The sequence below is a fragment of the Schistocerca nitens genome, chromosome 7, assembly GCF_023898315.1.
Source record: "Schistocerca nitens isolate TAMUIC-IGC-003100 chromosome 7, iqSchNite1.1, whole genome shotgun sequence".
Classification (NCBI taxonomy): Eukaryota; Metazoa; Arthropoda; class Insecta; order Orthoptera; family Acrididae; genus Schistocerca; species Schistocerca nitens.
The window spans coordinates 613,812,633-613,825,589 of record NC_064620.1 but is presented as its reverse complement, the minus strand read 5'-3'; the positions used below and the strand labels follow the sequence as shown (position 1 = coordinate 613,825,589).

The 12,957-nt window shown below is 43.4% G+C and overlaps 1 protein-coding gene across 4 annotated transcripts in view; it reads right to left on the bottom strand.

Moving 5' to 3' along the window:
• LOC126194813 (lipase member M-like) overlaps positions 1–12,957 on the bottom strand; it is a 245,746-nt gene that overhangs the window by 98,139 nt on the left and 134,650 nt on the right. For all 4 annotated transcript variants that reach the window (XM_049933134.1, XM_049933135.1, XM_049933136.1 and 1 more), the window contains exon 6: positions 6,339–6,494. In XM_049933134.1, coding sequence (XP_049789091.1) covers positions 6,339–6,494 — 156 coding nt within the window. The remainder of the gene's footprint in view (positions 1–6,338; positions 6,495–12,957) is intronic.

Below are 12,957 nucleotides of genomic sequence, written 5' to 3'. Positions count from 1 at the left end.
TCTCCATCCATGACAAAGCAACACATACAGAAAATATCACTTTTAACTTCCTACTATTTTTAAAAGTCCACTATATTGCCATAGTATTAGACTTACTTTGTGCAGCTGTGTTTGACAGTGAGTCATAAATTATACTAAGTCTTGTATTTTATACTTAGTAAGACACCTAAGATACTCTGTGCGCTTTCTTAACCTGATAATGGTATATGAATGTCAGAAATGTTGCTAAAACTCCTACCACTTTAAATTAGGAACAAGTATTCCTAACTGAGCTGTTTGAATTTGGCCTTCTCCCTTATTACATGTAGGATACCTTGTATTTTCCCACTATGTTTCAATTTCCATCCACTTTACTTAGCATACATATGCTATGATGCCAGAGAGGCACGCTCAAATCACAGTTTTCCATATCATAAGGGTTGGAAAATTTTTTGTACTAAGGTGCCTGTTTCATATCTGACAATCGTAATTGTGGACAACTGTATCCAGCCTTTTTTTATTATCTGCCAGTTTTGAAAGTGAGTATTGGATGAATCTGGCAACCATGGATGCTGTTCCAGCTTTCCCAGCAATTTTGGTTCTTAAATCATAGCGGGAGCAAAGCAGGTCATCACATATAATAATTGGGCGATAAATTATAGCTATAACAAATGTGTGGCCGAAAGTGATATGTCATTAATAACAGTAATAACTTAGCCCCGTCTTCTTGGGTAAATCTGGCAACCATGAAGTCTGTTCTAGCTTTCCTAATGAACAGGATGACACATTTCAACGTTTCCAACCATTTTTATCTCACCCCTTTGGCATAGAGTAGTAGGGGAGAAGGTAGGAAAGAGGGTAGGTGACCTCGATGTTGACCTTGTGTGAGATCTGGTAACAACGCATTCTGTCTTAGAACCAGCTCTGCCCCGTTACTAGTTGAGTGCTGCATGACGCTGATGAGCAACTGGCACATACCCCCTCAATTCTTGCTCAGGAGGACCCTAGATTTGCCTATTCACCAAGCTTGGCCATTATTTTTATGTCAGCTGAGACAGTACACAGGCTTATACCACACAATATTGGTAGAGTTCTTTATGAAGAAAGGGAGGAACTGGAAAATGGCGTAGAATATATATAACAGAAAGCACTAAAGTCTGCTCTTGTGCAACACATATAATCTTTCCTGAGATGGTTAATAGTCCTCCTTGAAGCGCCCTGCTAAACCCCAGGACAGGGCAAATAGAATAAATTGTGGAAATGGGCCAAAATGAGGGGCTCTCAGTTACACCCAAACAAACAAATTTATTATTTAATCGAACATTAGAAGAGCCCAAAAAATTTTTTTTAAACACACAGCTTTAATCTTTGGGACTCAATTACCGGCTGAAAGCCAATTTAATTTAAAAATGACTGAAGGCCAATAACTTACAATGCAAGCATAATCAGAAACTTAAAAGGCAACACTTATCTTAAAACAGTTCTTTAGTTAGGTTCAAGTAAATAAGTTACATTCAAATCGTCTGGAGGCCGAACACTTAAAACACCAAAACATAAATTTTTTTAAATACCAAATACCTTATGGGAAACAGTTCTTTAATTTAGGCTGAAGGCCTTAAGAACAAAGAACTGAAACCCAAACCTGCTGAAGGCCAAATACTTAAAATTTCAATAGGTTGAAGTAAACTAGTTAAATTCAAATCTGCTGAAGGCCGAAGACTTAAAAATTCCAAAAAAATTTTAAAATGCGAAAGGGCTTACGTGAAAAGTAGTTTAAATTAGGCTGAAGGCCTCAAGAGTAAAACAACCCTAATTTAAAACACAAAACCGGCTAGAAGCCATACAACTACCACCAACAACAACAAATTAGAAAAAAAAGGCAATACACACAAGGGCGTCCAGATGTTCGAGAGTCGGCCTGTAATTCAAACACTAACTCTCGGTTAGGTGAGACAGGCAGTCGAGCCAACCGTTCACGATACGACTTGTCGGTGGGTCTGCTGACAGCCGGTCGGTCTGTCAGCAGACCCACCGACAAGATAACTTCCACCTCACCCGACCAGGGCACAACAGGGAGTTCAACGGAGCAACGAAGAAGATATCGGAGCCCACAACAAGCCATACACACCGTGCTGGACACCAACAACACGATGAGGAAACTACACTGTCTGAAATTTACGTCAACGCCCAGGGCAGGTAACCGGAACGTTAACGGCCACAGGACAGAAGATTCCGCTAATGCACTTCAATTATCACCAAATACAGTGAAACGCCAGCAGAGGGTGGCTAGAATTTTCCAACTTGAAAACTACCTTGTTGCTCGCGGAAATATCCCAACAACCGACAACGAACTCCAAACGACACAATGTGAACAGTCTCAACTTGCTTGTAGATTAAATCAAACTCAACTTTCGTGTCAGGATCGGTGAACCACGGACCTCGTAGCAATGGGAACAGCGCCACACTCTCCGACACCGCGTAGAGGCCGCCAGCGAGCCCCGGCCAAACTACGGCCCGCCGAGAACTCCTCACTGCTCCACGCCAACCGACCGACTCCTCAGAGCCAGTACTCCGACAACATTTAAAAAGCTTGTCAATCAAAACCACACAAACTACACACAGTTTCACGAACACTTGCACGAAGAACCAGACAATGCTAACGGCAGTAATTGTACAATAACAGGGACGAATCACGAGTCAGCACACACAGCCAACCTATGAGCGATCGCCAGTCAAATACACGTCGTCCGGCAAGACGACCGTCCGACGACCAACCAAAGTCGTCGCCACTCCAACCGTGTGCGTCGGCAACCGTCGGGCGACTCATGGCGATCCTGACCTCACTGCTGCCGCGCCCCAACTCAACTTGTTCCGTGTGCCAACACTGCCAGGCCCTAACTGACTGCTGGCACCTTCCAACTGACTCGTCGACACACGACGACCGGGAGGTAATATCAGTCCAGCAAAGATAATACGGCAGAGCTTATATCGATAAGCGCTGCTGCTGCTGCCGCTCGCGGGCAGGCAATGCAGCAACTCAGTGACACAAGTAACTGAAACTAACATAAGTAGGTGGCAGTATGGCAAAAACAGGATGTTAAATAAGACATGGGACAAACACAAGCCATGCATCGCTCACTGCTCACTTGTTATCCATGAAGGACTTGAACATGTCCTGTAAATCTTCATTACCTCGTTCGGGGTCCTCACATTGCCCATGCTTGGTCAGTACCACTGTCTCTACTGAAATGGTAAGTGCAACTGCTAATAGGTCCTTTGAGTGTGGCATGAGCTTAGTGAGAAACTGGAATATAACTTGTCATACCTTCGTGAGAAGGATCCTAGGCTTATATATATATATATATATATATATATATATATATATATATATATATATATATATTATAATCCTAGGCCACTAGGTAATACCTCAACTGAGAAGATAGGCATATCTGTTCATTACGACAGAATCCACTGTGGGGTTGGTGGGGAACTGAAACATGGCCAACATATCTACACCCCCAAATCTGCAAAAGCACCACACTTGGCTACTAACTAATATCATATCTGAGAGTGTATATGGGTCTGCTCACCAACTCACCAGATTTCAGCATGAAGGTGGTGAGGAATTAGAATGTATCCTTTCATGTCTTCTCCAAGATGTCCATAGGGTCCCATATGCTTCAGCACTCTTTTAAACTGTAGCTGTCACCACAACTGAGGCAACAGACAGGCGTACATTGCACGTCAGCAAAGTCTAGGTGGTGACAAACTGGTAATTAGTCATACACATCAACCTCAAGGTAGCCACAAATCTGCACAAACCTGAGTTTTTAGATAAGCAGTTCTAGCAGGTCACCAGAGTCTAGCAGAACGTCAGAGAGGCACTGCAGCGTTGACACTCAGGCCTTCCTCGGGAATACTCCGGGCTTCATCCTTAACTGCCATGCTTCTACACTAGCTGTTACCACAGCTGGGACAGTAGACAGGCATACTCACCGGATTAGCACAGCTCAACATGAAGTTCATAATCAAGCAAGATGTGGCCACACTTGCTTTCCCCATGGGTTCCTCAGAGCTGCACATAGGCCATGTTTATTATCAGGTAGTGCTTCAGTTCAGACAGTGGGAAGTTCTATTTATCTGCTCACTTCTGCACATGTGTCATGGTTAGACACTAGCTAGTATCTCAACTGAGACACATGTACTCACCAATTTACAGAATGATGCCTATGAGTGACTGGAACGTGGTGTCACATGTTTTCTACAGGGTGAGCCAAATCTGCTCATGTACGATGCTTCGCCATTGTCCAATAATTCAGCTGAGATGGCAAGCAGGCCTACTCATCAGGAAGACTGAGTGCAGCATAAAACCACTGATAATCTGGAATAATGCGTTGTACTTCTTACTTAAGAGGGCAAAGGTCAGCACATTTGCCATGCTTAGCCACTCAAGCTAAGAAGATATACTGGTGTACACAACGAGGTGATGAGATTCTAATGAGCGAATACAGTTTGCACATTTTCGGTAGCTATGCCCCAAGTTTGCACATGATTTGACACTAGCTAGTACCTCATGTAAGACAGGAAGGCTGACTCACCATTTCTCCAGAATGCATCATGAGGCTGTTGAGGAAAAATGGTTCAAATGGCTCGGAGCACTATGGGACTCAACTGCTCTGGTCATAAGTCCCCTAGAACTTAGAACTACTTAAACCTACCTAACCTAAGGACAGCACACAACACCCAGCCATCACGAGGCAGAGAAGATCCCTGACCCCGCCGGGAATCGAACCCGGGAACCCGGGCGTGGGAAGCGAGAACGCTACCGCACGACCACGAGATGCGGGCGGCTGTTGAGGAGTTGTAACAGATCTTCCCAGCATCCAGATATTACCTCAGCTCAAGCAGTAAGCAATGCTATTCACTGAGGCAGCAGAGTACAGTGTGGGTCTAATGACAGAAGGGACAGTGGCCATACACATACACATTGTCCAATAACATGTGTCAAACGCTTGAATAAGCACATTTTGCAGTGCAGTCCCCTTAAAAAGATGCGGGAAGAGAGTCAGCGAGGTTCCAGAAGGTACCAATACGGATGTGGAGCCAAGCCGACTCCACTATGCCATGGAGAACAACACTAGGTTTCTTGGCTGTGGATCGATGGTGCCAACATCCCGATTGAGGTGGGCCCACAGATTCTCGATTGGGTTTGAATCCAGGGAGTTTGGTGGCCAGAGGAGTATGGCAAACACACCCTGGTACTCTTCAAACCACACATGTACATGTGACCTGTATTGCACATTGCACTGTCCTGCTGGCAGATGCCATCATGTTGAAGGAAAAAAAATTAATGTAGCGGTGGACATGGTCCCCAAGGATATCTGCGTACTTGCATTGATCCATTGTGCTTTGCAGAGTGACGAGATTACCCAGGAAATCCCACAAAAACATCGCCCATATCATAACACTCACTCCTCTGGCCTGAAGTCTTCCAGTGGTTGTTGCAGAGTATTTGATTTCTGTCTTAAGGAACATAAAACGTGGTTATTCCCAAAACGCCATCTGTAGCTACTCAGTGGACGTGATTTGCACTATTGGCGTGCAAATTCCAGCCTTTGTCACTGAGGAACAGCAGCCAGCATGGGTGCATCAACCAGGCGCCTGCTGTGGAGGCCCATACGCAGCAACTTCAGCTGAATGGTCGTTAAAGAGGCACTGCTGGAAGACCTTTGGTTCATTTTGTTGGTCAGGTGCTCAACATTTGCATTTCTATTCAAAAGTAGACAGCCATAGTTCGTTTTTGTCATCTATGGTTCGTGACGCCAGTTTTGGATACCTTACTTTGATTACTTTGACATGCATTGTATATTTTAACCATGGCGGTTTGTCAACAGTTTAAAAACTTGGCCATTTTTGAGATGCTTCGATCATTGGCGCTAAAGCCAGTGGTCCTGCCCTTCTGGACGATAGATAAATCGCTCCATTTTCCACATTATGACAACACTGAACTGTTTTCCTCGTCCACTGGAGACACTTTATATACCCTTCATTACTGTTGCAGCCATCTGCCGTCTCTTATTGGTTGTTCCACGTTGACGTCGAACGTACGCTACGGTCACATTAATTTGAGTAGACCATGTTTATAGGAGGGCAACAAATTGGAACCTTTACCTCTTTTTGCCACTAGCTAGTAGCTCCAGCTGAGACAGTTGGCCAATCACGAAACAGGTCAGCAGAATTTTGCAGGGGACCAATGAGAAACACATATCTTATTCATTAGAACTGCAAGTTTGCACAAGCATCATCCTTAGCTGGTATCTATAAACTGACCTGAGCTGGTGGCCGGATGTACTCACCATTTCAGCTGAATCCAGAGTTGCGTTAGTTATGAACTCATACAGTGCCTCGCAGAAATTCCTCAGCGGTGATCCAGATCTGCACATTCGCCACGCAATGTCCGCAGTGGCGCGAGATCGGGGCAACATGTCTTCTGGCACCTGCCACAGCGCCCTCTGTGGACAGCAGAAGCCTCAGTAGTGTGACCACAGCAAAACAAAAAAACATGTAGGAAAGGACAGGAGGGGGCACAATGGCTGTTGTACACTACTTCACTACTCTGACAGCAGGCCAGACTGAGAGCACAAATTTCTTGTAAAGATGTGAAATGTTTCTATTGAAATGTGATGTGCACACAACCCACCGTAAGGTATTCTGGACAGTATGAACACCTAGGAAAAAATGCAGATCAATCACAACTTATATTGGGAATGGGACTTATATTTTCATATGCAGGACAAAGATTTGTTGAAACTTTTCATAACTGCAATTTCTGTACCATAAAATTATTTTTAATTTACATGCAGCACTTCGTTTCCGAAATGGGTGCCCTCCTCTCTTCAAAAATACAAGATGACAGTGAACAAATTAGCAAGACATATCTGTTCATGTGAAAAAAATAATTAAAATGTGTTACTCATGGAGCACCAACCTTTAAGCAGCGAATTGAACGTAATAATTGAAAAATATAACAAACAGCCTTAGTAGTGGGCAAAAGCAGGTTGTGGCCAAATACGAGGCACTGTTCTTTTATGTAAACAAACCGGCGGTTGCGCTAGCCTATGTTTTGTTTATTTAGACTGTAATTAATGGACAACAGCTGTCATGATAGTACAATTAATGGTCAATAATATTGTCATGTTAATTACCATAATTTATAGCCAAGATGATAGCTGAATAGGACACTTGCACTCATGTTATGTTATCAGTGATAGAGTCTCCGGCATCCTGCATCTGTCAGCCCTCGTGTGTACCTCACTCGAGCAGCAGCAGCAGTAAACTGAGGTGATACTGCATATTTCTGGTACAGTATGGCACAAATGTTCTGCAGAGTATCGCACCCAATGCTGCTTTCTACAACCTATGACACTATTTATAGTTTCGTGGCTAATTTTACTGATTTATTGAGAAGACACAGATTTCATTGCAATTTTGGCAATTTCTCCTCAACTTTTTAAGAATATACACATAAAAATGGGTTTAGTTGCTATTTTCCCCACTCTTTCAGAAGACAGACAAAAATGTAGGTTTTGTCATATAGTTTTCCAACCTTTTTAACGACAACATGTGCAAATATTAGTTTCGCTGTAGCCAGTATGTGACGTTATTTATAGTTTTTAGGCAATTTCTTAAAATTTGTCGATTTTGCCTCAGTATTCCGCAAATACCTCCTTTTTCAAGAAGAGACAAATATAGCACTTTGAATGTGTAACAACTAATACCACAATGCATGCCCTGCAAGCACACCAACATATGACACTTTTAACATTTTTTAGGTAATTCGTTAAAAGTTTGTCGATTTTCTTCCAGATTTCCACAAATTTCCATTATTTTCAGGGAGACATACAACAAAAACAAATGCGTAGTGGGCTTACATTTTGCTTAAGTGAACTTAAAACCCATAGTGTGTGACATAACTATCAGCTCCCGTGACGCTATGTCATTTTACTGAACTTGTAAAAAGTTAATGGCAGGAACGTTTCTACGGTAAAATGTTTGTACTTGGCTAATATGCCCCACACTTGCGCCGCTACCGTTAGGATACTGACAGGCGAGAGAGAGATAGACAAATTATTGAAGTACAAACAAAGAAAGTTTAGTTTACAAACTCCAAACAGTGTATTCTTATTGCCCCGCGTCACACATTCTGCAATCCTTGTTTTGATACCGTGATGGCCGTGGAAGGCAACAATTACCTCTACATTTAAAACTGAAAAAAAGAGAAAAATGCAACACGGCTTTCCTGCAAAGTATTCAAAGTGCTTCAGTCCGTGTTGTTACCACTACAGCCGCTGACTGGAGCCCCCTCCACTGCAGCACATCTTGGAGCTGACCTGCCTGGCTGCTGAGAGTGGGCAGCTCACAACACGAGGACAAACAGAACGGTAAGAGCAAAGGACTCGCTTTGTCCTCACTGGTAGTGGGGGTTTCAACCCCTCCCCTCCACATCCCCATTACCCACGCAGCACCCAGAGGCAGAAATAAGCGTTTCAATGGCCACCTGACGTTTTAGCTACCCTTTGAGATCCTTCCACACATATCACGATTAAAAACAAGTAATTATGGTTTAAACCTCTTCCCTTCCACTAGCACTACTTATTCGAGCAGACTGAATGTGTGAATTTGCATCCTTCATAATAGGGTGACACATCCACTTTGTAATTGCCAGTCCAGCATGTGCACGTGTCAGCGCACTGTCACAGGCCTCTGTTCGCACAGGCCGCTGCTAAACAGCACGGCCTGTCATTCTACCACGCCTGCTAGTCTTAAATACACGCACACGCTTTAAGAATTTTGTAATGTAGCTTGTCTCGCAGTTAGATGACTGAGACGTCATTAACACCTCATCATCCAGACACATTTTTCTCTGTAGCAAGACGTGTACAGTAGACTTTGTTGGGCTTCTACACTACCAGTGTCATTACGGGCAGTGCAAGCATACACCTTAACAGCGCACTGGTATACCATTTACACTGAATGTAACAGTTCTTTGTGACACAAAGTCTTTGTATGTTTCCAGAGGTATATGACACAATATGTTTTACGAAATTCACGTTCAGTTACGGTCTGACATTTCCAGTATTTGTTTCCCCCCATTCCAAAAGAATGTGTTCCAGTTACGGTTCAATTACGGCAGATGGTTCTCCCCTTGTTCACGTTCCACTATCCTAGCGGTCACAGTACGTCACTCCTAGAAGTCCTCAGACGTACTCCATCTTCCTCTGCACCTAGTACAATTCGTGGATGGCCAGTGCAAAGAATGTTTGTCTGTTGGCCAAAATCTTGAGCTGCAGGGCAATCCCATAACTTTATTCATGGGATTTTATCCACAAGTCGACAACCCAAATTTAATTTGCCTATTAAGATTTTATTCCATACATTTAAGGATACTTAAAGCTCACGGAAACTGTGCACTATGCACTTAAACTTCTTTTGTCACTCAACTGAAAAGTGCTTTGTAAGATACTTTCTGTGAACAATAATGTGTTTCCCCATATTGTTGCCTTTGATAAATCTTCCACAAAAAAGAAAAGAAAGCTACAGTGTTCAATTTATCTAGAATTTGCATCTTGAACACCATACCGCTGAATTTGGAACGCCATTTACGTTTCTTTCAACAACACCAGAGATGACCCACACGCTACAGACTGCCCTGCAAGTTGCTACGATAGTGCGCTAGCCTTCCCCTCGTTTAAGTTCCAAAATGCTAATACTGCTGCGTGTTACGAGAAGCAGTCTACAGACGTTTTGTAGGAACATAAATGAGATTCCATGGAAGAAAGCCAGGAACTCTCTGAGTCAACTGTGTAGGAAGTGATGTACACACCCCCACTAATTTTTAACAGTAAAGCCCCTCCATGATGCATACCGCCTGTCTTGCAGCATATACCACAGAAATTATACCAACTAAATGATTGCATCGCCGCCACTCCACATATTCTTTTACGATTGATACTGCATTTAGTGATTTGTAGTCAATAGCCTACTACAAGTGTATCAGGATCTTCTCACTTATGTATATTCAACTGCTATATTTTATTATGTTCAGCTCCAATTCCCATTCCTCGTGAATTGCTGCAGCCTACTGGTGCCGCAGCCTTCTTATAGATAATAGCTCACATCTCTGCACATACCCTGCAAGCCACTATACAGTACTTCTTGGGGTCTCAGTCAGAACAATATTAACTATTTTCGTTCCCATTCCACTCAAACACGTACTGATCAATAAAAAATGACCATATGCCTTTCTGTACACCCAATCCCCCTGATTATAGTTGCTCTAGATACGCTATGCCAGAAATACGATTATGGTGGCATAATGGGATCAGAGTCTTCGTTGAATGCATAATGAGTCATAAGAAATGTATTGTCTTTTTTTATTCACAGGCATATACATAATAATATGGTTCCAACAGCGCTATAGTGCTTCCAGCACATTATCCATTGGATTCTTTACATTGGTGAGGCTACAACCATTGAAACACAGTTCAGAGCTACTGCATGAATACAGAAAGATTTAAGGTTTGATCACAATTTTTGTTCATTTTTCCCCTCAACAGGCTATTCGAGAGTGGACTGACCAGGCATCGTATTCCATTTAGAGGAGAGTATATCTTATTCTTTTTCCACATGGTCACGGAGCATTCATGTAGTAGAACTTACTTTATACACAAATCCATCAGTATTTAGACATCAGACAGAATTGCAGTCTTAAGTGACATGCAGAGGGGATTTGCGACTTCTCGCCTGCAACATATAAATCCATCTGCCAGTTTTTATTGTTTGGATTACTTGCCTTAAGATTTATGCAAATGAGCCTGAGCCTGACAGAAGCATCCTACTTCATCTTGCTCCTCGTGGTTATTACTAAGTATTTTACTGCAATTAATATTTTCAGTGACAGTGTAGGGGATTTCTTGTTCTATTCATGCGCAGTAGATTTATTTACCTTTTTTGCAGGCTTTGGAGTAGGGTTCAAAAATAAAAGAAGCGAAACGCATGTGTTAATCAAACAACGAGCCTTTTATTTATTGAAGGAATGGACTTTATACAACAAGAGCATAGTAATAGTCAAGCTAGCGACGGAAGAACGACAGAAAACGATAATTTCCATTAGCACTGCTTAGCACCTAGCAGCTGCAAACAGTATCACTATCTACATTAACGCAATTTACACTCTGTATATTACATCCCATTTTATCTTCCGCCGTAAAAATTCGTGCAAATTTTGAAGGGGTACCATGTAGCCTGGAAGCCGTAGATGTTACAGCCAGTACTTACATAAAAGCTGCATATTTAACCCTTGAATCGAGCGTGTTCCCCTCAAGCACAGCTAACTCGCACGATCACTTAGAGCCCGAAGGCATTTTAACTGGCCCTCGCTCATCCACAAGCTATGCACAATTGACAGCCCCCAAACTCTCCAGTGCTGTGTTCTCAGACACCAGGTGCACGAGGACTGCAAACTTCCTGGTAGCATGCCGACTTTTACAGTTCAGCATATTTAGCACTCCGTCTTCAGACCACGAGTCGCCTACCGGCACCATCCGACCGCCGTGTCATCCTCAGAGGAGGATGCGGATAGGAGGGGCGTGGGGTCAGCACACTGCTCTCCCGGTCGTTATGATCGTATTCTTGACCGAAACCTCTACTATTCGGTCGAGTAGCTCCTCAACTGGCATCACGAGGCTGAGTGCACCCCGAAAACTGGCAAGAGAGCATGGCGGCTGGAGGGTCACCCATCCAAGTGCCGGCCACGCCCAACAGCGCTTAACTTCGGTGATCTCACGGGAACCGGTGTATCCACTGTGCCAAGGCCGTTGCCTTCAGCATATTTAGACATATTTAAATTGATTTAGATTAAATAAGATATTGACCATTTAGATTTTGATAACTTAGAACTATAGTTGAGAATATCAACGAGTTTTCAATATGTGACAAGATAACGCATGAAGTTTGTTTCCTCGCCCATTCGTATCGCTGTGTGGAATCTGATGACTCAAACGAAGTGCATTCGGTATTCAGTGTTTCTCTCCATGTACGATCAGGCATCTCCACAACTGCGTATTCGAAAGCACTACGAAGTCGAGTCACTTGAGGTGTTCTCGGTCTGTAAGCCTGCTTTAGTGCACCTGATAACTTACTAAACCTCACAGGAGAGGTCTACTGATGTGAGGTGAGTTGATTGCAGCGGCCACCGGATTCAACGATCTGGAAACCCCTCATCCAGAAATCGATCAACATTTAGGGACCAATGAGGACTCACTGGAGAATCAAATCATTTCCAGGAAGTCATTGCTTGCGTCACTCTTGGCTATGACATCTAGTGCTAGCAGTTCACACTGAGGTTTGTCGCTCAGCTTTAGCGTCTGAAGCAGCATCGCCTTGTAGCCTTTTCTACCAGAAGTTGTATGCTTTTTATCGGAGAATTTTCAGCTCCCTAGCCGTCATACACACTGATTTAGTCAGACTCCCAGCAAACGCCTACTAGATATCAGCTATGACGCCACTATGAGCAGTAGCCACGAGCTGGCTTTGTGTGCTGCGGGAGAGAGCTGCTCAGACCTGCGGTGGTTATTACCTCTGTGCCCACATTACGTGTCCAAGTCTATTTGAAAAACATCGAGTGAATCATGTGTACACACACACACACGAACTAAAAGGCTGAAGTAAACGATCCTATTCATTTGAGAGTCGGTTGAAAGGTGGCTACACTGAAGCACAGCGCCAGAGATCGCGCTAGAGAGTATTATTCCGCCGCCTCCACTGGCAGTGATTATTGAGAACTCGTAGTATTCAGTGCTTGGGGAGAGCTCGTGGTAGTCAGTGCTGAGATGTCGTAGTGAGGTGTGATACTGAAAAGTTCTTGTTGAGATGTGATAGTAGCGAGTCGGTGTGGAGAGATTGTAATGTCTAGAG